This window comes from Musca autumnalis, unplaced genomic scaffold (assembly GCF_047663935.1).
Source record: "Musca autumnalis isolate F117 unplaced genomic scaffold, ASM4766393v1 scaffold_2, whole genome shotgun sequence".
In the NCBI taxonomy this organism is placed as follows: domain Eukaryota; kingdom Metazoa; phylum Arthropoda; class Insecta; order Diptera; family Muscidae; genus Musca; species Musca autumnalis.
Window position 1 is genome coordinate 41,329,158 of NW_027411755.1, and position 24,172 is coordinate 41,353,329.

Below are 24,172 nucleotides of genomic sequence, written 5' to 3' on the forward strand. Positions count from 1 at the left end.
GTCCACTCTTTGGTATAGCCCCCATATAACGGTACCTCCGGAATTGAGGTATTTTGACGTTCTTCGCCATATTTGCAGACTGAATTAGCTATAATTTGGCACTTAGGGTTCCTAGTGATCAACCCAGGATATGGGCATAAGTCTATGTTTTGGTATAGTCCCCATATAACGGTACCTCCCGATTTTCGGTATTTTGAAAATTTTAGCCACAATTTTTAACCGAACTATCTGCAATTTGACATTTGAGGTTCTCAGTGGTCATGAAATATCTCCACGAAACATCGTTAACATAGGTCCATGTTTTGGTATAGCCCCCATATATCGGTACCTCCCGATTTTCGGTATTTTGAGAATTTTAGCTACAATTTTTAACCGAACTAGCTGTAATTTGCCATCTGAGGTTCTCAGTGGTCATGAAATATCTCCACCATACATCGTCAACATAGGTTCATGTTGTGGTATAGCCCCCTTATAACCGTACCTCCCGATTTTCTTTATTTTGAGAATTTTAGCCACAATTTTTAACCGAACTAGCTTTAATGATCGGTATTTTGAGAATTTTAGCTACAATTTTGTCTATTCAAAAATAATCGTCAATATAGGTCCATGTTTTGGTATATCCCAGTGGTCACGAAATTTCTTCACTAAAATTCGTCAACATTGTTTTTATTAGATTAGAAAACACTGTGCAACAAAATGGAGGTGAAAGTCAGGGACACGGAAAATTCCCCTTGGGGAAGAAAGGCCTTGGTGAGTATATTATAATCTCCGAAGGACAAATCCGCCTTGAATCGAACTTCCGCGTTATGGCGTGATGAAGTTTTTGTTAGAGACCCTGTGGGCCATCAGGAATTAGCGTTATATATTTGTTCACTGTTGCTTAAGTGCTATACAAAAACAACAAACAAAGATATAATGCTAATTCATGATGGCTTACAGGGTCTCTTGCAAAAACTTCATCACGCCATAACGCGAAATTTCGACTCACGGAGCATCTGTCCTTCGGGGTTTTTAATATACACACACCAAGGGCTTTCATTTCCAAAAAGAATTATCTCTGCCCCAACGTTTGTGTTCACAGTGTAATTTAAGCAATAGTGGGAGGCAGTAGGAGTCTATCCATTGTCGAAAAGTTGTTCCACCTAAAATTATTCCATTTTAATTAAGACTATTTTATGGTGGAGGGTATAAAAAGTTCGGCCCGGCCGAACTTAACGACTTTTTACTTGTTATATATGATTTAGGACCAAACATGATGTATATATTTTTTGTTATAAATTGTAAATACGTATTTCTTTTATTCGGCGACTTATATTGACATGGATGGAGAATAGTTTTGTCTTTTACGTCTTCTATATAGAATGAAGATTTGTGGCACAAAACATAATAAACTCAGATAAAGTACAGCATTAGCCCTAGAACGTGAAAGCAAGCAGATTGAATTTTTCTCCGACATTCTAATTTCTGTAGACCAAGTAACAAAATTCTTGATTTATATGTTGGCATCTCAGTGGGGAATATTTCTTAAGAGCGAACTTTGTGAAATTTTTTTCAATTTTTTCAATACGATCTATATGGATACTACATTGGGGATCCCCAAAAATTGAAGCGTATTCAATTTTAGATTTCTTGTAATAAATGCTAAGACCTTATATGCCTCAGTAATAATGTGGAATAAAAGACAACGATGTGTCAAAGATAATGCCTAAATCACGAATTGTACTTGTTTTTGCAAGAATAGTGCTGCCTATTCTGAAGGAAGACACAATAGAATTAAGGGATCTATAGTAGGAAACATGAAAGCATTTGGAAATATTTAGATAAAGTCTACTTGCATCACATCACAGTACTAGAAGATAGTTCGAATTTGAAAAGCATGAAGAAATGTCATTAATAAACATGTTAAAAAGAAGTGGCCCAAGGATACTACCCCGAGGCACACCGGATGTTTGAGAATATGGAGTGGATAGGTAAGCATCAACAATAATCTTGCAAACTCTGTCAGTTAAATATGATGATATCCATTTAAGAAATAAGGAATGAAAACCAAGGCTTTGTAACTTTGCTATTAAAATACTATGCCATACCTTGTCAAATGCTTTACTCAAGCCAATATAAATAGCTTCCACTTGAGAGCTCTGTTCCAAAGCAGATAAGCAGTAATTAGTAAATAATGACGAATTTGTTGTGGTAGATCTTCCTGAGTAGAAACCGTGGTGATTTGAAGAGATAATAGGACTGCAAAGAAAAAACAGTTTTTTAAATATAACATGTTCGAAAACTTTAGAAAAACAAGATAATTTTGAAATCGGCCTGTAACATGTAACATCGTCTTTCCTACCGTCTTTAAATACTGGAGTTATTGATGTTACCTTCCACTTATCAATAAAACATCCTTCATTTAGTGATTGGCGAAAAATAAAAGTTGAAGCAGAAATTATACTTGAAGAACACTTTTTTTGGAAAATAAACACAAATGCCATCGGAATCGCTTTTGATGGTTCTAACATTAATGACGGAGTTAGAGTTGGACAAATTCAAATTGCAATTGTCGCTGCTTCAAAATTTGATTGGAAGAACGTAGCAAACATGTTAACAACATCATGGCCAGATTGAGAGGTTACATTTAAAATGAATTAATTAAAAACTTATCCAACGAAATTCGTATAGCTTCTACAAAATACTTGCTTTCACAAAATTCAACAGTATACGTCAGATGGTTCGTTATATACATCAATGTGCCACCATAACCATCCTTGCGGCAGCAATGTATAGCATTATAGCCTGGGATTTTATAGATTTGTGTAATATTTTTATTGAACCAGGTTTCTTGAACAGCGATAATATTTGGTAGTGCTGGCATTTGTGCTATTAGAGCTTTAAATTTATTGAATTTGCCCACAGAAGAAATGCTTCTGATGTTTACAGAAATCGTATTAAAGTCAAATTCATTATATTTGAAATTTTCAACAAAACAATCAATATTTTCATAATATTTGTTATTATTTAACATAATTTAATAATTTATTTAAATAATTAGAAAAATTGGATATTTAATACATGTTTTAATTTCGTTGATTTATTGGTGATATAAAATTAGCTTCATCTTCATTTTTATCAGACTCTTCTTCATCTTCGGCACAATCCTCATAGATCGCCTTCCATGCAAGTTGTTAGTTGTTGCTTCAAGCAAAATATCATCGACATAATTCTTATTTCGAAATTATTTTGGTTTGTTAATGGCACTTTTTTTGCATATATTTTGTTTCCGTTTGTGTAAATGTATTTATAACCAACGGTTTCAAAGTTTTGGTATAATTAAATAATTCGAGAGATTCTCTGCTTAAAAAGTCATTTACGTACACTGATTTGGTAGTCTCGTTTTCTTTTAGCTTTTTCTTAGCTTGCATTAATTTATCTTTGGCTTATTTTGAATTGAACTTCACAATTAACGATTGATTTCCATTGTTCACGTTAGTTTTCAAAAAATAAGCCTCATCAATATTTTCTTCACTTATTTTGACACCAACCGTCTCGGAAAGTGATACTGCAGTATCTACAGCACTTTGGTCTTCTTTCACAGTTATTCCATTGATCACACAATCGTTCTTGACTCACTGGTCATTCAACATCTTAACCGAATCCTTTATCGATTTAACTTCTTTTTTAAGGTTTGCATTTTCTGTTTCGACACTTTGTATTCTTTTCGCGTTCATATTAATGCTCTTCATTAGATCATCGAACTTCGAAGACTCCACCCGTTGAAGTTGTTGAGTAATCATCGTCTCGCTATTCTCGTTGCAAAGGTGACAAATATACTCCTCATCTACATTTCTCACTAAATGTTCATACAGTTTTTTGTCCAATCTTGAGCATATTGCATGATAAAATTTAGAACACTTGTCACACTGTATAAAGTCTTCTTTTTCTTGATTAACATCGAGCTTACATTGTCCACATATAACCTTTTTCGACCTTAAACTTCGTCGGCTACTTGTTGACGGCATTTTCCACTTTTGTAAAAATAATAAATTTACTTCAGAGTTTGGTTCACTTTTAAGCAGCTCCGTTTCTCACAGGTAACTTCTATTTCAATTAATTAGTGTTATTTTACGACAATCTATAGCATACTTTTAGGCATATGTGTATATTTCACAGATTTGTTTACAGTAAATGTAAATTATGTTTCAATGTAAAAAGCTTTATAACATTAATTTAGCGAGATAAGTTTTAGTTTATTATATTGACACTTTATTAAACGTCAATAACAAAAGTACTAGGCCTGTTCGATAACTTCGCAAGTAAAATGTATTTGCAAGTTCTTGCAACTACTTGCAAGTACTTCTAATTTCTCTTTTACTGAACAAGTTTGTTATCGAAAAGCATTTTGTAAAAGTTTGTACAAATTTTTGAGTTATCGTACAGACCTATTCTTCTTTCGCACTCTCTCTCTCTCAATCTCTTTTAAGTTTTGAAACAAGAATAGTTTCATGAAACACAAGACCGACGCACAGTGGGAAAAATGCAGATCTAGCGTGAAGAAAATAAAAGTCGATGTTTTATTATACTTTTATCCATAATTATGATAAGAATAGCTTTAGATTGACAAGTTTACGTCATTTATTGATATATTTGGCCGATTTGTATATATATATATATAAAAAAAAAAAAAAAAACCCGTTAAAGGCAAAATTGTGAGTTTAATGAAGATCTATCATCTCCCAAAAGTTGGCACTTGTGTCATCGGTATGATAGCGGACGCACGTGGTTTTGTGTTTTCAGGGTATTGGGAAAAATAATTATGGTAGGTATTTTTTGTGATATCTTCTTTACTTTTTGTGATATCAAAAACACATTTTATACCGTTAGAGGACAACTACTGAAGAATATAAATCCCAATAATTCGCATGAAAAAAGCAATTACAAATGTCAATATATTAATATAATGGAAAATGTAAGGGATGGGGCGCCTACGCCATGATAAGGGCGTGGTGGTTTAATGTTAGAAATTTATCATGTTTAAGTTAAATTCTTTATACCATAGATATACCACACTATAATGTGAAGTTAAAATAAAATATTATCCTAAACTTATCTTGTTTTAGTTGTATTATGATTTTTGTACCTAAATTCAAGGTACCTACTTTATTTATCCGCTAGAATCGGTTACTTTTTGTGAATTTTAAAATCATTTTTGATTATTCAAAAGACAACATGTTCCTTGTTAGCATAATGTTGATATTTAAGGAAGAAGTATGGTGAATTACATTTTTAGAGTCCGTTGGAGAATGTTCAATATCGATGGCGAAGCTGCCCCATGGGTGGGGAGGCTTCGCCACTTTCTAGACATTTTGTAAATTCTCAAAAATTATATTTTAAAAACAACATTATAAACATTTATATATCAAAACTTATAGTCAAGATATGCTAATATGTGTACCAAAAATAATATTTAAAAAAACTTGAACGGTGTCGGTATGAGAACATTTTGAACAAAAACGTGGCGAAGGCGCCCCATGTTACCATATATATATATATATTTTTTTTTTTGGTATAACTCTCATAGGGAAGGTATGCTTCTAGATATCATATCGAACTGAAATTTTTATCAATTCAGTGACCTGAAAATTCTCTAACTAAAATATTGCATTCATAGGTCCAAGTTTTCACGTGGTTCCCATATAACGAATCATCCGGAATTTTGGTATTTTACTGTTACCAACATATTGTTCAACCGAATTTGCTGTAATCCGGTACTAGGAGTTCTTATTGCATTATAAACCTCCTCGCGAAAAACTGGCATTATTGGTCCATGATTTGCTATACTCGCTACATGATTTCTATCGCTATTCTATGTCTATTTAATGTATTTTGCAGATATTAACCAAATTTTCAAACGGAGTAGTATTTTAATAACACTGTGCAACACGAAAATTATTAACCATATTCTGACACCGCAGTGTGATAGAACAACAAAAATGAGAAGACACGTGTCTCGCCGTTTTTCCCTATCTCATCAACTTTCGCGGTTACAGGCCTCCAAAGGTTTGAGGCTTTGATGTACAAAGGGCCATTTAGTCAGGACTATATCTTCTAAACCGTTAAGAAATTTGAATTTATCTCGGAGGCAAAGTTGTAACTCTTGTCTTAAATAACAAAAAATGTGAACACATGTAATCCATCAAACTTCATCTGCAAGGTAATAATCGCCATGGTCACATTTCTTTTAAAATTTTTCTCAAGTTTTGTTATACAGCTTTCAAACCGATCAAATTTGAAGCAAGCAACCAACAACAAAAATGTACCTCAGATCTCAATAAACATCTTTTTAGAATATACGAAGTCTGTAGAAACGGATCTTAATAGTCAAAATAGCAAAACAATTGGGATTTTTATCCTCTTTTCTAGGATTCTGCTCCATAGATATTAAACCGTTCAAATTCAAGAAAACAATCAACCACAATATCTTGGCAAAGGCATCAATAAACAGCTTTCTGGAATATGCGAAATGTCTATGAACGGTTCTGAATGGTAAAAATAGCAAAAATCTTTTGAAAATATCCAATTTTTATACTTTTTTCTCCGACTCTGGTCCAAAGATACGCAACCGCCCAAAAATTAAGGATACAGTCAACTACAAAAATGTACCCTAGATTTCAGCAAACAAGTTTCTAGAACAAATGAAGATTCTAGGAACGATTCTTCAAGCTCAAAATTCGATTATTTTAGATCATTGTTTCCTGTTCAGGTCCGTAAATAACAAACCTTTCAAATTTCCTTGAGTTTTTAACAGTTTGTTATTTCCAAACCTGAGCAGGGGGAATGTTAAAAAAATTTAATTGTTCGTAAATTTCAGTCCTAGGAATCATTCCTAGAATCTTCATATGTTCTAAAAAGTTGTTTATTGAAATCTTAGGTACATTTTTGTGGTTGGCGGCATCCTTAATTTTTGGGCGGTTGCGTATCTTTGGACCAGAGTCGGAGAAAAAAGTATAAAAATTGGATATTTTCAAAAGATTTTTGCTATTTTTACCATTAAGAACCGTTCATAGACATTTCGCATATTCCAGAAAGCTGTTTATTGATGCCTTTGCCACGCTATTGTGGTTGATTGTTTTCTTGAATTTTGAACTGTTTAATATCTATGGAGCAGAATCCTAGAAAAGAGGATAAAAATCCCAATTGTTTTGCTATTTTGACTATTAAGATCCGTTTCTACAGAGTTCGTATATTCTAAAAAGATGTTTATTGAGATCTGAGGTACATTTTAGTAGTTGGTTGCTTGCTTAAAATTTGATCGGTTTGAAAGCTGTATAACAAAACTTGAGAAAAATTTTAAAAGAAATGTGACCATGGCGATTATTACCTTGCAGATGAAGTTTGATGGGCTATATGTGTTCACAATTTTTGTTCTTTAAGACAAGAGGTACAACTTTGCCTCTGAGATAAATTCAAATTTCCTAACGGATATAGTCCTGACTAAATGACCCTTTTTACATCAAAGCCTCAAACCTTTGGGGGCCTATAACCGCGAAAGTTGATGAGATAGAGAAAAACGGCGAGACACGTGTCTTCTCATTTTTGGTGTTCTATCACACTGTGGAGTCAGAATATGGTTAATAAAACATGACTCAAAAAATTACACACAGTGTAATGAACTCAGAGATCCACGTTTCAAGTTTCGGAACTCGAGTCTGGGGTATAAATGTAGCAAATTTCGTTGAAGTCATTTATTTATTTATTTATTTACTTATTTATTTATTTATTTATTTATTTATTTATTTATTTATTTATTTATTTATTTATTTATTTATTTATTTATTTATTTATTTATTTATTTATTTATTTATTTATTTATTTATTTATTTATTTATTTATTTATTTATTTATTTATTTATTTATTTATTTATTTATTTATTTATTTATTTATTTATTTATTTATTTATTTATTTATTTATTTATTTATTTATTTATTTATTTATTTATTTATTTATTTATTTATTTATTTATTTATTTATTTATTTATTTATTTATTTATTTATTTATTTATTTATTTATTTATTTATTTATTTATTTATTTATTTATTTATTTATTTATTTATTTATTTATTTATTTATTTATTTATTTATTTATTTATTTATTTATTTATTTATTTATTTATTTGTTTTTGGAGGACATCGTGCAACCCATAGACGTGGATTTTTTAAATATTTTTTGGAGGCCATCATCTCCCATCTCCCACAGGCGAGGATTTTTCAAATAATTTTTTAAGGCCACCAAATGTCCCATTGCCGATGTTTTTTAAATACTTTTTTGAAGCTACCAAATGTCTCATATTAGAGGATTTTTAAATAATTTTTTGAGGCCACCAAATGACCTATAGGCGAGGATTTTTTAAATAATCTTTTGAGGCCACCAAATGTCCCATAGCCGAGGTTTTTTAAATATTTTTTAAGTTACCAAATGCCCCATATGAGAGGAGTTTTTAAATAATTTTTTGAGGCTACCAAATGTCCCTCCCATAGCCGACGTTTTTTTTAAATAATTTTTTGAGACCACCAAATGTCCTATAGGCAAAGATTTGATAAACAATTTTTTTGAGGCCACCAAATGTCCCTTAGGCGGGGATTTTTTAAATAATTTTTTGCAAATGTTGAATTGAATATTTTGTTCTCTTAACACTTTATTTCCAGTTAAAGATTTACATTACCAATTACCACCTCTCTATTCATTCGATGACTATGACAGATGTTTTCTCCTTGCCGGTTCTGAAGTAGAACAACTACCATCCGCCACATATTGTGTGGTTTATGCTGAAATTCAAGAAGATAATTCCAATGAATTATGGCTACAAATTGCCAAACATAATGAATTTATGTACAACTATCGAAGTGATCGGTTATTTTTTGGACTGTGTCTTAATCGATGTATGAAATTTGCTAATGGGAATTTTAGCGAACAAAATGTGACCATTAACAATGATGTATGTATAACGAAATATTAAGTATTATGAAAACAAAATCTAAATAAATTATCTTTCCATTTGACCTTTCTTCTTAGATTACACAATTTTTCGAGATGGTCCATCAGCAGCCATTGGATCTTGAAATGCGAACAAATTATTCGCACATGATTCAGCAGTGTTTAAATGAAGAATTTCAAAGGAAATACAATTTGCAGTTGAAAACATTTGTAGAATATTGTGAAAGGCGGCAAGGAGATGTGCATAATATGCCTGCTGAAAATGGTAATAAAAGAAAAGGTTCTGAATTTTGATTTTTGTACCCTACACCACAATGGAAGAGAGGGTATTATAAGTTTCATTTTGTCAAAGAATGCAAGGAACACCGCAAAGTATTCGTCCTAGACCCCCTTCATACCGATTTTCATATCTCGACAAGAGAAAGCGATTAAAGTTTGCGTGTAAATTGTAATCAAACTCCAGGCCCCAATTATGGGCCGATCGTCACGAAATGTAATATTATAAAATAAATATTTATAAAAAAGGTTCATTCTACTCCAGACGAAATCCATTCGAATTCTCCTCACATTCTATGGCGAGGGATAAAGTAGAACGATACCGCATGATGTGAGTTATTTTTAAGAAAATAATAGCTATTTCCTACTGAAGTGGCCGTTACCTGTTATTTCGGACTCTTAAAAGCAACACACCACAGCCACACAGCAACACACCAAAACAAAGAAAAAGACAAACAAACCCCTCTAAAGTTTACAACCCCCGCAGACGTTTTAAGGACCATGATCTGGGAATCTACATCTGAAATGTTCGCACTCTTCATAGGGAAGGTGCAGTTTACACATTCCCAGATGCATTTTACAAGTCCAAGGCTGACATTACTGACTACCGGAAATACGATGAATTGGGAAAAGCGTCACAACAACACTAAAAGGTGACGCACTGTATTATAGCTGCCGTGACATAAAGCATGAGTTTGGTTGCGGTTTTATAGTTGGTCGAAGGTTAAAACATCTGGTCTCCAGCTTGACCCCAGTGAATGAAAGATTTGCTGCAATTCGGATAAAAGCTTAAATTTTTCAACATCAGCATGCTCCCACTGGAGACAAGGACGAGCAGACCAAAGATATACATATTTTAAGAGCGCTTAGAAGAAACATATGACCGTTGTCCGGCCCTTGACATTACAAATTATTCTTTGCGATTTTAATGCCAAAATTGGCCCATCCGTCTCGAAAATCAGTCTCCACGGTGAAACAACTGACAATGAAATTAGGCTGATAGACTTCGCAGCGGCAAAAAGTTAGCAGTACCAGATTTAAACAACTCAACATTCATAAAGACACCTGGCTGTCTCCAGCCAAAGATATTCAGCGAGCGTGTTAGATGAACGATCGTTCCGAGAAGGAAACATAGACTCAGAACACCACCATGTTATAGCAGAGATACTACACCATTAAACGTAGCGCAGATAAAGTACGAACAGACACAACACGGAAGTTGGACATCGATAAGCTGCAATCACAACAGATATCCACAGCATATTCCGCTCAACTGACCCAATTGCTTAATGAAAGCACTCCTCGTCCCGATAACATATCAGCATAGTGACAAAGTATTGTCCACTTCATGCAATCAGCCGCAAATCCAAAACCAGAGAACTTCACTATGGATTCCATGGTATGACCGGAAGTGACATTCTTCTACCGAAGAGAAAATGCGGCATATAGGGCTACCCTAAAAGCAATAGCAACGCGTAGCGCAACTGAGTGGTATCGGGAGAACAGACGAAAGGAGAAATGTTTTTTGCATGGGGAAAAAGGCAAATGGAACAACGGTAGTGTAAAAATCGAGATGTACAGCAGACAGAATGAAGTCAGAAAAGTCTACCAGAGAGAGAGAGTAAGTAGAGGAGAAATGGGGACTCAGCTTTTTGATTAGCGAGATCTGGCGGCCGAAAATTGAATAAATGATTATCCGCAACTGTTACTAGCAAAGATATAAACCAAAAATGTGAATATCAGCCATGTTCAACTATTAATATATAGGTGGCGCCCAGTTGACAACACTGTTGGTAACAGTGTTGGCTACACCTACTTTTGGTTAGTGTCTTTGCTATTAACAGTTGGCAACACTCTTTTATGTTCAATTTTCGGAGATCGCTACCCAAAAAGCTGAGTCTCCATTTCCCCTCTACTCATTAGACCTGACAAATCCACCAATTATATTTAGTAAATATAATTATAAATATATATTATTTACCCTGCGACAAATCCTGAAGAAGACCGAAGAGATGCAGATCGACATATACCACTTTTTTGTATTCAAAGGTATTCCAAGCCATGCCTGAACTTGTTATCCCCGCAAAGCTCATTCGGCTTTGTAAGATGACTTTAACTGAAACTCGGTCTTCAGTTAAAATAGAAAAGACACTCTCTCCGAACAGTTCAGTACCACAAATGGTTTCTGGCAAGGAAACTGCCTTTTGTGTGATCTCTTTAACTGGAAAAGGTAATAAACGAGATGCAAACATCAAAATAAATGACGCAATATAGCCCAATCGCCACATGTTACTTGCTTATGCTGATGATATAGACATCATGGGACGATCAATAAAGGAAGTAACTGATACCCTTAAGAAAGTTGAAGGAGAATCTACTAAAGTGGCGACAAGACCAATTTGATGGTGTCGATGCGAAATGCGTACATAGAAGTCGGACCAACTGTGGAAGTTGGTCCCTATAATTTTGAGGTAGTTAAAGACTTCGTCTACTTCCGCTTACAACAAAAAACATCAGTTGTTTAACAACAAGACGAAGAGTACTACCTAACTGATACTACCTTGAATTATATGTAAGCAGCTTAAAACAAAGCCGTATCTCACTAAACAAAAATAACACTTTACAAAACACTTATACTACCCGTCCTAAAGTATGGGTACTTGCGCACGCAGATAAGGCAGTGCTTGGTGTGTTTGAAAGAAAAAAATTTCAAAAGGCCTACTGGCCAAACTGCGTTGACGGTATGAACCAGTATAGTATAGTAAAACATATTGGGATACAACGACCTGCTAAAAAGGCGTATAGATACGACCCATTTGACAGTGGCTTCGATGGAGTGGAAGACGAAATCGAAAAGCGTGGTATTCCAGATTGAAGAATTAAAACAACAAATAGAGAGGATTGGACATTTTTTCTTACTTCTGCTTATAGGACAAATTATCTGTAGGGGCCAACTTAGTAAGTATTTTGAGTGTTTTACACTGAAATGGCAAAAGGAAACTAAAGAATCCATTTTCCTCGTGGTGCAGGGAATAAAAAGTTCAGCCCGGCCGTACTTAACGCCACTTTTAATTTTTTTATAATTTCTTTTCAGACGTAGCTGATACGTTTGTTTATACATTTTTCAAAGTTATCATTTTGCTGTGTATTCTTTCAACATTCTGCGATTATTTCATAAAATCCAAACATGCTAAGGCTGCGGCGGCGACACAAGGAAATCAATTTTTTAAAACAAATTTACCAAAACCTGGTAAGTTATATATGGATATGACTATAAACTTTTGTGAATTTAGTGGGACAGACAATGCTCCCTATCAGACATTATTTAAAATATGGATCAATATAGAAAATGATCTGCTGACAGTACGAAACGAACATTGTTAAATCGACGAAAAAATGTTAAGCTGTTCATATATGCATATTAAAACTTTGAGTGTGACCTGCGAATGGAAAGTGGTTGGTAAAAGATATAATGAGATGAACATGAGATAGATGTATAACAAATTCAGCCAGCCGAACTTAACGATTTTTTACTTGCTTTGTTTTTATTTCTTCTTCTATTGCTTCCTATCATCCACAGCTTGGCGTTTATTAACATCATTTTCAATTACCCGTAATTATTATCGTCTTACCTAACCGTATCGCGGCGAACTTGGTCAACGTTTTGCCTATTTGGATGGTTTACGATCGGTATGCACATTGTTGGTGTTGTGTTTGCATTCACATTATTTATCATTTGAACATATCCAAAATACGGAATTTTTTGAAAATTTCGGAAAATCTACCACGGGCTTAATGTTACTTAATTTGACTTTTGTTATTCAAATCTTTATGGTAATGAGTGGTCTACTGTTACATATGAAATTAACTCAACGAAGCCCTGTGACACCACAAAGTAATTTCCGAAAATGTTTGAATACTTTCTGCGCCATCATAATAGGACGTTATGTGAGGTAAGAATACGGGCCAATAGGAAAAATTGGAAAAGAATCATTAAATGTTTTTGTTTTCTGTTTCAGATTTCTTCCCACACTTGTTGCCACCATAGGTGTTAATGCAACACTCTTGAAAAGCTTAGGAGATGGTCCCTTTTGGCGTCATCTTACTGAAGCGGGTCGAACATTTGGCCGTAAAAATTGGTGGAAAAATTTACTAATGATTAACAATTTCTCACCAAAAGATACGGTAATTAGAAAATTAGATATGTTTTAAGGAGATTTTTGTTTTGTTTTAATGTTTATTCATTTATTATCTTACAGTCCAGTCCGCATACCTGGTATTTGGCAGCAGATTTTCAGTTATGTGCATTGTACACAATGATCTTAATCATCATGTCAAAGTAAGTTTAGCCTACACTATAGAGTTGTATAGTTCATGAACGAACTAGTTCAATTGAACGATTCATTGAAAAGAGCGTATGAACTAGATCAGTGGATATAGTTCATTATAGTTCAATAGTTCACTGAACTATAATCAGTCGGTGACCGTACGATCAACGAACGATTCACAATCTAGTTCAACATGTCGTACACAAATACATAAAGTGACGGCGTCGTCTATCTTAAGGGATGCCTTCGTAATGTGATCAGTTTGTTTATGTTTTGAATCAAGGTGAGAATGATGCTCACTTTTCGGCTTTCCCATGAGCATCATTCTCATTAACATGAGAATACTCGATGCTTAAAGAGTTCAGGTTTTCACTAAAAAATCATCATTTCAAAAACTGAAAAGCCAATTGATAATTCCCTTCGCCGGGATGAAATCATGATATTGGTAGCGATCAGTAAATTTTGCAAGCTGTCAGTGCGTTTTGTAAACATTTTTCTCTGCAAAGAGGAAAGTGATGAAGTTAAGCCAATGGGGGAAACTCCAGACTTAAACAATCATATGATTGAATCTTCAACTAAAACAAAACAAACAAAAAACAGCGAAGGCTCGCGCAAAACGGAATTTTGTAAATAAAATTCGAACGACATACTCACAGGTAACTGTGTTGATGTTATTTCAACTTAACAGAAATCGATGATTTCTTAGTTGAATCGTGCTGTCAGCTTGCAAATATTTTGTTCTGGTGTTTTTTGGGAAAGCCGAAAAGTGAGCATCATTCTCATTAACATGAGAATACTCGATCCTTAAAGAGTTCAGGTTCTCGCTAAAAAATCATCATTTCAAAAACTGAAAAGCCAATTGATAATTCCCTTCGCCGGGATGAAATCATGATATTGGTAGCGATCAGTAAATTTTGCAAGCTGTCAGTGCGTTTTGTAAACATTTTTCTCTGCAAAGAGGAAAGTGATGAAGTTAAGCCAATGGGGGAAACTCCAGACTTAAACAATCATATGATTGAATCTTCAACTAAAACAAAACAAACATTAATTAATTTTTCTTAAAGAATGCAATAAAACTATGTAAATGGAATATTTTTGTTATGGAGTAGTTAAATTATATTAGTCTTTTGTTTGTTTGTATTTGGTGTATGTATGCGTTTTTATCAAACGACCGATTAAGAGCCGGTGAACGATTTTTATCTGAATGATTGAACTGGACAGTGAACTATGAACTAGATTACTGACCTAGTTCAGTTTAAAGAGCTGAGCTATTGAACTAAATCTTTCAAATGAACTGGATTGTACAACTCTACTACACTACCTAAATTGGTTGGTGTATACGGTTATATAAGGGGTGTACATCTATCTAATCATGGGTCTAGAATAAACATATTTTATCTTCAAATAGGAAAACAAGAATCAATTGGTTTTGGAATTATACTCTCAGGATATGACAGTAAAAGACTTTGATTTTAGACACACGCAACAATGGTTACGCGAAAAAAGTGCTGATTCCCCAAAAGTTCTGTAAATGAGATAAACGTATTATAGACCCTTTCTGAATGGTAGGGCGCTTCTATAGAGAATTTTTGCTTCTATAGTCCCTTTCTGAAAGAGAGGGTGCTTCTATAGAGCCTATCTTCTATAGTCCTTTTCTGAAAGAAATGACGCTTCTATAGCATGATTCTGAAAACAGACTGCTTCTATAGTCCCTTTCTGAGAGAAAAGCTGCTACTATAGTCCCTTTCTTAAAAGAGGCTGCTTCTATAATACCTTTCTGAAGAAAAGCTCCTTTTACAGTCTCTCTCTGAAAGAAAGGCTGCTACTATAGTCCCTTTCTGAAAGAAAGGCTGCTTCTTGAGTCCCTTTCTGAAAGAAAGGCTGATTCTGTAGTCCCTCTCTGAGAGAAAGGCTGCTACTATAGCCCCTTTCTGTAAGAAATGCTGCTTCTATTGTCCCTTTCTGAAAGAAAGGCTGCTTCTTTAGTCCCTCTCTGAATGAAAGGCGGCTACTATAGTCCCTTTTCTTAAGGAAAGGCTGCTTTTATAATCCCTTTCTGAGAGAAAGGCTACTTCTATAGCCCTTCTCTGAAAGAAAGGCTGTGCTACTATTGTCCCTCTTTGAAAGAAAGGCTGCTTCTATAGTCCCTTTCTGAAAGAAAGGCACCTTCTACAGTCCCACTCTAAAATAAAGGCTGCTTCCTTAGTCCATTTCTGAAAGAAAGGCTGCTACTATAGCCCCTCTTTGAAAGAAAGGCTGCTTCTATAGTCCCTTTCTGAAAGAATGGCTGCTTCTATAGTCCCTTTCTGAAAGGATGGCTGCTTCTATAGTCCCTTTCTGAGAGAAAAGGTGCTTCTATAGTCCCTTTCTGAAAGAAAAGGTGCTTCTGAAAGAAAGGCAGCATCTTTAGTCCCTTTCTGAGAGAAAAGGTTCTTCTATAGTCCCTTTTTTATAGAAAGGGCGCTTCTATAGTCCCTTCTGAAAGAATGGGCGCTTCTATAGTCCCCTTCTGAAAGAAAGGGCGCTTCTATAGTCCCTTCTGAAAGAAAGGGTGCTTCTATAGTCCCCTTCTGAAAGAAAGGGCGCTTCTATAGACCCTTTCTGAAAGAAAGGCTGCTTCTATAGTCCCTTTCTGAAATAAAGGGTGCATCTAAAGTCCCTTTCTGAAAAAAGGCTGCTTCTAAAGTCCTTTTTTGAAAGAAAGGCTGCTTCTATAGCCCCTTTTCGATGGAAAGGGTGCTTCTAAAGTCCCTTTTTGAAAGAAAGGCTGCTTCTATAGCCCCTTTTCGATAGAAAGGGTGTTTCTATAGTCCCTTTCTGAAAGAAAGAGTGCTTCTGTAGTCCTCTTCTGAAAAAAGGGCGCATCTATAGTCCTCTTCTGAAAAAAGGGCGCTTCTATAGTCCCCTTCTGAAAGAAAGAGCGCTTCTATAGTCCCTTTTTGAAAGAAATGCTGCTTATATAGCCCATTCTGAAAGAAAGAGTGCTTCTATAGTTCTATAGTTCTGAGAGAAAGGCTACTTCTATAGCCCTTCTCTGAAAGAAAGGCTGTGCTACTATTGTCCCTCTTTGAAAGAAAGGCTGCTTCTATAGTCCCTTTCTGAAAGAAAGGCACCTTCTACAGTCCCACTCTAAAATAAAGGCTGCTTCCTTAGTCCCTTTCTGAAAGAAAGGCTGCTACTATAGTCCCTCTTTGAAAGAAAGGCTGCTTCTATAGTCCCTTTCTGAAAGAATGGCTGCTTCTATAGTCCCTTTCTGAAAGGATGGCTGCTTCTATAGTCCCTTTCTGAGAGAAAAGGTGCTTCTACAGTCCCTTTCTGAAAGAAAAGGTGCTTCTGAAAGAAATGCAGCATCTTTAGTCCCTTTCTGAGAGAAAAGGTTCTTCTATAGTCCCTTTTTTATAGAAAGGGCGCTTCTGTAGTCCCTTCTGAAAGAATGGGCGCTTCTATAGTCCCCTTCTGAAAGAAAGGGCGCTTCTATAGTCCCTTCTGAAAGAAAGGGTGTTTCTATAGTACCCTTCTGAAAGAAAGGGCGCTTCTATAGACCCTTTCTGAAAGAAAGGCTGCTTCTATAGTCCCTTTCTGAAATAAAGGGTGCATCTAAAGTCCCTTTCTGAAAAAAGGCTGCTTCTAAAGTCCTTTTTTGAAAGAAAGGCTGCTTCTATAGCCCCTTTTTGATGGAAAGGGTGCTTCTAAAGTCCCTTTTTGAAAGAAAGGCTGCTTCTATAGCCCCTTTTCGATAGAAAGGGTGCTTCTATAGTCCCTTTCTGAAAGAAAGGGTGCTTCTGTAGTCCTCTTCTGAAAAAAGGGCGCTTCTATAGTCCTCTTCTGAAAAAAGGGCGCTTCTATAGTCCCCTTCTGAAAGAAAGAGCGCTTCTATAGTCCCTTTTTGAAAGAAATGCTGCTTATATAGCCCATTCTGAAAGAAAGAGTGCTTCTATAGTTCTATAGTTCTGAGAGAAAGGCTACTTCTATAGCCCTTCTCTGAAAGAAAGGCTGTGCTACTATTGTCCCTCTTTGAAAGAAAGGCTGCTTCTATAGTCCCTTTCTGAAAGAAAGGCACCTTCTACAGTCCCACTCTAAAATAAAGGCTGCTTCCTTAGTCCCTTTCTGAAAGAAAGGCTGCTACTATAGTCCCTCTTTGAAAGAAAGGCTGCTTCTATAGTCCCTTTCTGAAAGAATGGCTGCTTCTATAGTCCCTTTCTGAAAGGATGGCTGCTTCTATAGTCCCTTTCTGAGAGAAAAGGTGCTTCTATAGTCCCTTTCTGAAAGAAAAGGTGCTTCTGAAAGAAAGGCAGCATCTTTAGTCCCTTTCTGAGAGAAAAGGTTCTTCTATAGTCCCTTTTTTATAGAAAGGGCGCTTCTATAGTCCCTTCTGAAAGAATGGGCGCTTCTATAGTCCCCTTCTGAAAGAAAGGGCGCTTCTATAGTCCCTTCTGAAAGAAAGGGTGCTTCTATAGTCCCCTTCTGAAAGAAAGGGCGCTTCTATAGACCCTTTCTGAAAGAAAGGCGGCTTCTATAGTCCCTTTCTGAAATAAAGGGTGCTTCTAAAGTCCCTTTCTGAAAAAAGGCTGCATCTAAAGTCCCTTTTTGAAAGAAAGGCTGCTTCTATAGCCCCTTTTCGATGGAAAGGGTGCTTCTAAAGTCCCTTTTTGAAAGAAAGGCTGCTTCTATAGCCCCTTTTCGATAGAAAGGGTGCTTCTATAGTCCCTTTCAGAAAGAAAGGGTGCTTCTGTAGTCCTCTTCTGAAAAAAGGGCGCTTCTATAGTCCTCTTCTGAAAAAAGGGCGCTTCTATAGTCCCCTTCTGAAAGAAAAGGCGCTTCTATAGTCCCTTTTTGAAAGAAATGCTGCTTATATAACCCATTCTGAAAGAAAGAGTGCTTCTATAGTCCCCTTCTGAAAGAAAGGGCACTTCTATAGTCCGCATCTGAAAGAAAGGCGCTTCTATAGACCCTTTCTGAAAGAAAGGCTGCTTCTATAGTCCCTTTCTGAAATAAAGGGTGCTTCTAAAGTCCCCTTCTGAAAGAAAGGCTGCTTCTATAGTCCCTTCCTGAAAGAAAGAGTGCTTCTATAGTCCCTTTTTGAAAGAAGGGGTGCTTCTATAGTCCCTTTCTGAAAGAAAGGCTCCTTCTATAGCCTCTCTCTGAAAGAAAGGCTGCTTCTATAGTCCCTTTCTAAAAGAAAGGGAGCTTCTATAGTCCCTTTCTGAAAGAAAGGCTCCTTCTATAGCCTCTCTCTGAAAGAAAGGCTGCTTCTATAGTCCCTTTCTAAAAGAAAGGGAGCTTCTATAGTCCCTTTCTGAAAGACAGACTGCTTCCATAATCCCTTTCTGAAAGTAAGGCTGCTTCCATAGTCCCTTTCTGAAAGAAAGGCTGCTTCTATAGTAAATATCTTAAAGAAAGCCTTCTTCTATAGTCCTTTTCTGAGAGAAAAGGTGCTTCTAAAGTCCCTTTCTGAGAGAAAGGCTGCTTCTATAGTCTCTTTCTGAAAGAAATGCTGCTTCTTTAGTGCCTTTCTAAAAGAAAAGGTTCTTCTATAGTCCCTTTCTGAAAGAGATGGTTCTTCTATAGTCACTTTCTGAAAGAAAGGCTGCTTCTATAGTCCCTTTCGGAGAAAAAGGCTGCTTCTAAATTCCCTTTCTGAAAGAAAGGCTGCTTCTATAGTCCCTTTCTGTAAGAAAGGCTGCTTCTTTAGTATTTTTCTTAAAGAAAGGTTGCTTCTATAGTCCCTTTCTGAAAGACAGGCTGCTTCTATAAACCCTTTCTGAAATACAGGCTGCTTTATAGTCCCTTTCTGAGAGAAAGGCTGCTTCTATAGTCCTTTCTAAAAGAAAGGCTGCCTCTATAGTCCCTTTCTTAAAGAAAGTGTGCTTCTATAGTCCTTTTCTTAAAGACAGGCTGCTTCTATAGTCGCTTTCTGAGAGAAAGGCTGCTTCTATAGTCCCTTTCTAAAGGAAAGGCTGCTTCTATAGTCCCTTTCTTAAAGAAAGGGTGCTTCTATAGTCCTTTTCTTAAAGACAGGCTGCTTCTATAGTCCCTTTCTGAGAGAAAGGCTGCTTCTATAGTCCCTTTCTAAAAGAAAGGCTGCTTCTATAATCCTTTTCTGATAGACAAGCTGCTTCTATAGCCAAATTCTGAAAGAAAGGGTGCTCCTATAGTCCCTTTCTGAGAGATAGGCTGCTTCTATAGTCCCTTTCTAATAGAAACGCTGCTTCCATAGACCCTTTCTTAAAGAAAGGGTGCTTCTATAGTCCTTTTCTGAAAGAGAGGCTGCTTCTATAGTTCCTTTTGGATAGAAAGACTGCGTCTATAGTCCCTTTCTGAAAGAAACGCTGCTTCTATAGTCCCTTTCTGAGAGAAAGGCTGCTTCTATAGTCGCTTTCTAAAAGAAAGGCTGCTTCTATAGTCCCTTTCTGAAAGAAAGGGTGCTTCTGTAGTCCTCTTCTGAAAAAAGGGCGCTTCTATAGTCCTCTTCTGAAAAAAGGGCGCTTCTATAGTCCCCTTCTGAAAGAAAAAGCGCTTCTATAGTCCCTTTTTGAAAGAAATGCTGCTTATATAGCCCATTCTGAAAGAAAGAGTGCTTCTATAGTCCCCTTCTGAAAAAAGGGCACTTCTATAGTCCGCATCTGAAAGAAAGGCGCTTCTATAGACCCTTTCTGAAAGAAAGGCTGCTTCTTTAGTCCCTTTCTGAAATAAAGGGTGCTTCTTAAGTCCCCTTCTGAAAGAAAGGCTGCTTCTATAGCCCCTTCCTGAAAGAAAGGGTGCTTCTATAGTCCCTTTTTGAAAGAAAGGGTGCTTCTATAGTCCCTTTCTGAAAGAAAGGCTCCTTCTATAGCCTCTCTCTGAAAGAAAGGCTGCTTCTATAGTCCCTTTCTAAAAGAAAGGGAGCTTCTATAGTCCCTTTCTGAAAGACAGACTGCTTCCATAATCCCTTTCTGAAAGTAAGGCTGCTTCCATAGTCCCTTTCCGAAAGAAAGGCTGCTTCTATAGTAAATATCTTAAAGAAAGCCTTCTTCTATAGTCTTTTTCTGAGAGAAAAGGTGCTTCTAAAGTCCCTTTCTGAGAGAAAGGCTGCTTCTATAGTCTCTTTCTGAAAGAAATGCTGCTTCTTTAGTGCCTTTCTAAAAGAAAAGGTTCTTCTATAGTCCCTTTCTGAAAGAGATGGTTCTTCTATAGTCACTTTCTGAAAGAAAGGCTGCTTCTATAGTCCCTTTCGGAGAAAAAGGCTGCTTCTAAATTCCCTTTCTGAAAGAAAGGCTGCTTCTATAGTCCCTTTCTGTTAAAAAGGCTGCTTCTTTAGTATTTTTCTTAAAGAAAGGTTGCTTCTATAGTCCCTTTCTGAAAGACAGGCTGCTTCTATAATCCCTTTCTGAAATAAAGGCTGCTTTATAGTCCCTTTCTGAGAGAAAGGCTGCTTCTATAGTCCTTTCTAAAAGAAAGGCTGCCTCTATAGTCCCTTTCTTAAAGAAAGTGTGCTTCTATTGTCCTTTTCTTAAAGACAGGCTGCTTCTATAGTCCCTTTCTTAATGAAAGGGTGCTTCTATAGTCATTTTCTTAAAGACAGGCTGCTTCTATAGTCCCTTTCTGAGAGAAAGGCTGCTTCTATAGTCCCTTTCTAAAAGAAAGGCTGCTTCTATAATCCTTTTCTGATAGACAAGCTGCTTCTATAGCCCCATTCTGAAAGAAAGGGTGCTCCTATAGTCCCTTTCTGAGAGAAAGGCTGCTTCTATAGTCCCTTTCTAATAGAAACGCTGCTTCCATAGACCCTTTCTTAAAGAAAGGGTGCTTCTATAGACCTTTTCTATAGTTCCTTTTGGATAGAAAGACTGCGTCTATAGTCCCTTTCTGAAAGAAACGCTGCTTCTATAGTCCCTTTCTGAGAGAAAGGCTGCTTCTATAGTCGCTTTCTAAAAGAAAGGCTGCTTCTATAGTCCCTTTCTTAAAGAAAGGGTGCTTCTATAGTCCTTTTCTTAAAGACAGGCTGCTTCTATAGTCCCTTTCTGAGAGAAAGGCTGCTTCTATAGTCCCTTTCTAAAGGAAAGGCTGCTTCTATAGTCCCTTTCTTAAAGAAAGGGTGCTTCTATAGTCCTTTTCTTAAAGGCAGGCTGCTTCTATAGTCCCTTTCTGAGAGAAAGGCTGCTTCTATAGTCCCTTTCTAAAAGAAAGGCTGCTTCTATAACCCTTTTCTGATAGACAGGCTGCTTCAATAGTCCTGAAATAAAGGCTGCTTCTATAGTCCCTTTCTGAAAGAAAGGGTGCTTCTATTGCCCCTTTCTGAAAAAAGGGTGCTTCTGTTGTTCCTTTCTGAAAGGAATGGTGCTCTTGTTGTCCCTCTCTGAAAGAAATATTGTCACTTTCTTAAAGAAATGGTGCTTCTATTGTCACTTTCTTAAAGAAATGATGCTCCTGTTGTCCCTCTCTGAAAGAAAGGGTGCTTCTATTGTCACTTTCTTAAAGAAAATGTGCTTCTATTGTCACTTTCTTAAAGAAAGGGTGCTTCTATTGTCACTTTCTTAAAGAAAATGTGCTTCTATTGTCACTTTCTTAAAGAAAGGGTGCTTCTATTGTCACTTTCTTAAAGAATGGGTGCTTCTGTTGTCACTTTCTTAAAGAAAGTGTGCTTCTCTGTTGTCACTTTCTTAAAGAAAGTGTGCTTCTCTGTTGTCCCTTTCTGAAAGACCCTTTTTTAGATTGACAAGATGTTCATCCAAGCCCAATTCGTGTTTTATATATTATGTTTCAACTAACAATATGTTCTTCTTTCAGATATCCTCAATATAAAAAACATATTTTTATAATAATGGGATTCTTGACAATCGCCATACCGACATCTATAGCTTATATCTTCAAACTGGAACCATCATATATTAATAAGCCAGAGTAAGTTAACATACAATGTCAGTATTTCTCTATGGATTTTCTTATTTTTTATTTTCCATTTTTATAGGAGCTATCGCTATGGTTTTGTTAAGGATTGTAAACAATTTTACCTTAGTTATACACCATTTTACACTCATCTTGGTGGTTATCTATTTGGTTTGCTATGCGGTGAAATATATCTGAAATTTATTGCCAATGAGAATAAAAGTCAAAAATTACAAACTGTGCTGCAATATTTGTGGGCACTTGTTCCGCTGGCTGCATGGTTTATCGATTATTTGGGTACAGTTTTGATATTCCATGAATCTTCACTGTGGACGGCTCTGTATTCGGGTTTACATCGTAATATATGGATACTGTTTGTTTGTGGTATACCAGTATTGAGTATGGCCTGTGATGGAGAATGTAAGTTTTCATAGCTAAATTTGAAGCAATTCAAAAGCTCAGCTTCCCAGTGTGCTGGAATAATTTAATTTTTATATAAATTATATACATATGTATCTTTTTAATTTATTCATTTTTAGCCCTTGTTGGGAGATTTTGCCGCTTGCCAATGTTTCGCATATTTGCCCGCCTTTCACCACAAATTTACATGTGGCATTGTCTGGTATTGCAGATAACAACCGGCTATCAGCGCCAGCCTATATATATGACAGCAACGACTTATGTATGTTTTAACTTTCTACATATACAAAAAATATACAAAAAATATTATATGTACAAAAATCTTAAAATATGGGTTTCTCACTTCTTTTAGATTGGCCAAAGTGCAATAAACATTTTAATTTCAACCGTAGTGGCATTTTTTGGATATCTACTTTTGGAAATACCATTTTCACAGATTTTCGAAGCGTTATTGCCACAGGCCAGGCAAAGCGATAAAGGTAAGCAGGACGATAAGTTAAATGTTTTTATAAAACTGAAAACATTTATTTTTATTTTTTTAGTGAAACTTAAAAACGGACTGAAAAAGATCCACTGATGTTCCTTTCTTTTACCATAATTACCATATTTCCTATACAGCTTTAATGTATTTTTTTTATGACAATTTATTTTAATTATAAAAGTTTAAATAAATGCACAACCTACAACAGCCCTTATATACGGCATTCATTTATTTATATACATTTATAGCTAATATAATTTTTATACAGCGTCGACCAACACTATAGCACCACCTCAGTACATTTTTTTAAATAATAATTTTTTTAAGAAAACAAAGTTATAAATTTATTTTTTATTTTTCTTTTTATTTATTTTTATCTTGATTGTTGGAAACACACAAAAATAAGGAATTCAGAATTCAATAAACAAAAGTTAAGATTCAAAAAAACAGTTTAGGTCGCAAATACACTGTGCAACATTTTTAGGGTGATCTTGTGCAAACAATTCGAACTCTGGATTTTTTGAAAGTACAGACCCAAACGACAAGAAACCCTAGTTAGGTTTTGTTGTGTCAGATCCAGCTCGGATTTTATGGTCCCATCTAAACATGGTTAAATATTGAGTTTTTAAAGAAATTCGGGGCTATATCTCTGAAACCAATGCGAATCTTCTTCTGACCTCTGAAGCAAATTTGTAGATAAGGACAAGAATAAAATATTTGGAGAAATAATGAACTCGAAAAACTACATTTATTGCCTCAAATTTCAAAATATATGCAAAAATTCCACAATTTTTATACATTTCGCACCGTATCTCCAAAACC

The 24,172-nt window shown here is 35.6% G+C and overlaps 1 protein-coding gene across 1 annotated transcript; it reads left to right on the forward strand.

The window, feature by feature from the left end:
- Positions 1-1,957: 1,957 nt before the first annotated feature.
- Positions 1,958-23,446, forward strand: LOC141392228 (nose resistant to fluoxetine protein 6-like). The gene is made up of 12 exons (XM_073965179.1): positions 1,958-1,970; positions 8,695-8,984; positions 9,062-9,263; positions 12,354-12,509; positions 13,200-13,212; positions 13,279-13,444; positions 13,519-13,598; positions 22,351-22,464; positions 22,532-22,869; positions 22,989-23,131; positions 23,222-23,348; positions 23,412-23,446. The coding sequence occupies exons 1-12, from the start codon at positions 1,958-1,960 to the stop codon at positions 23,444-23,446; spliced, it is 1,677 nt and encodes a 558-aa protein (XP_073821280.1).
- The last annotated feature ends 726 nt before the right edge of the window (positions 23,447-24,172 follow it).

Excerpts from the sequence above, each read along its gene's own strand:
- LOC141392228 (XM_073965179.1), top strand. Across the intron at positions 8,985-9,061 it reads ATGTGACCATTAACAATGAT|ATTACACAATTTTTCGAGAT; the intron begins GTATGTATAACG and ends CTTTCTTCTTAG. Across the intron at positions 9,264-12,353 it reads AAATGGTAATAAAAGAAAAG|ACGTAGCTGATACGTTTGTT; the intron begins GTTCTGAATTTT and ends ATTTCTTTTCAG.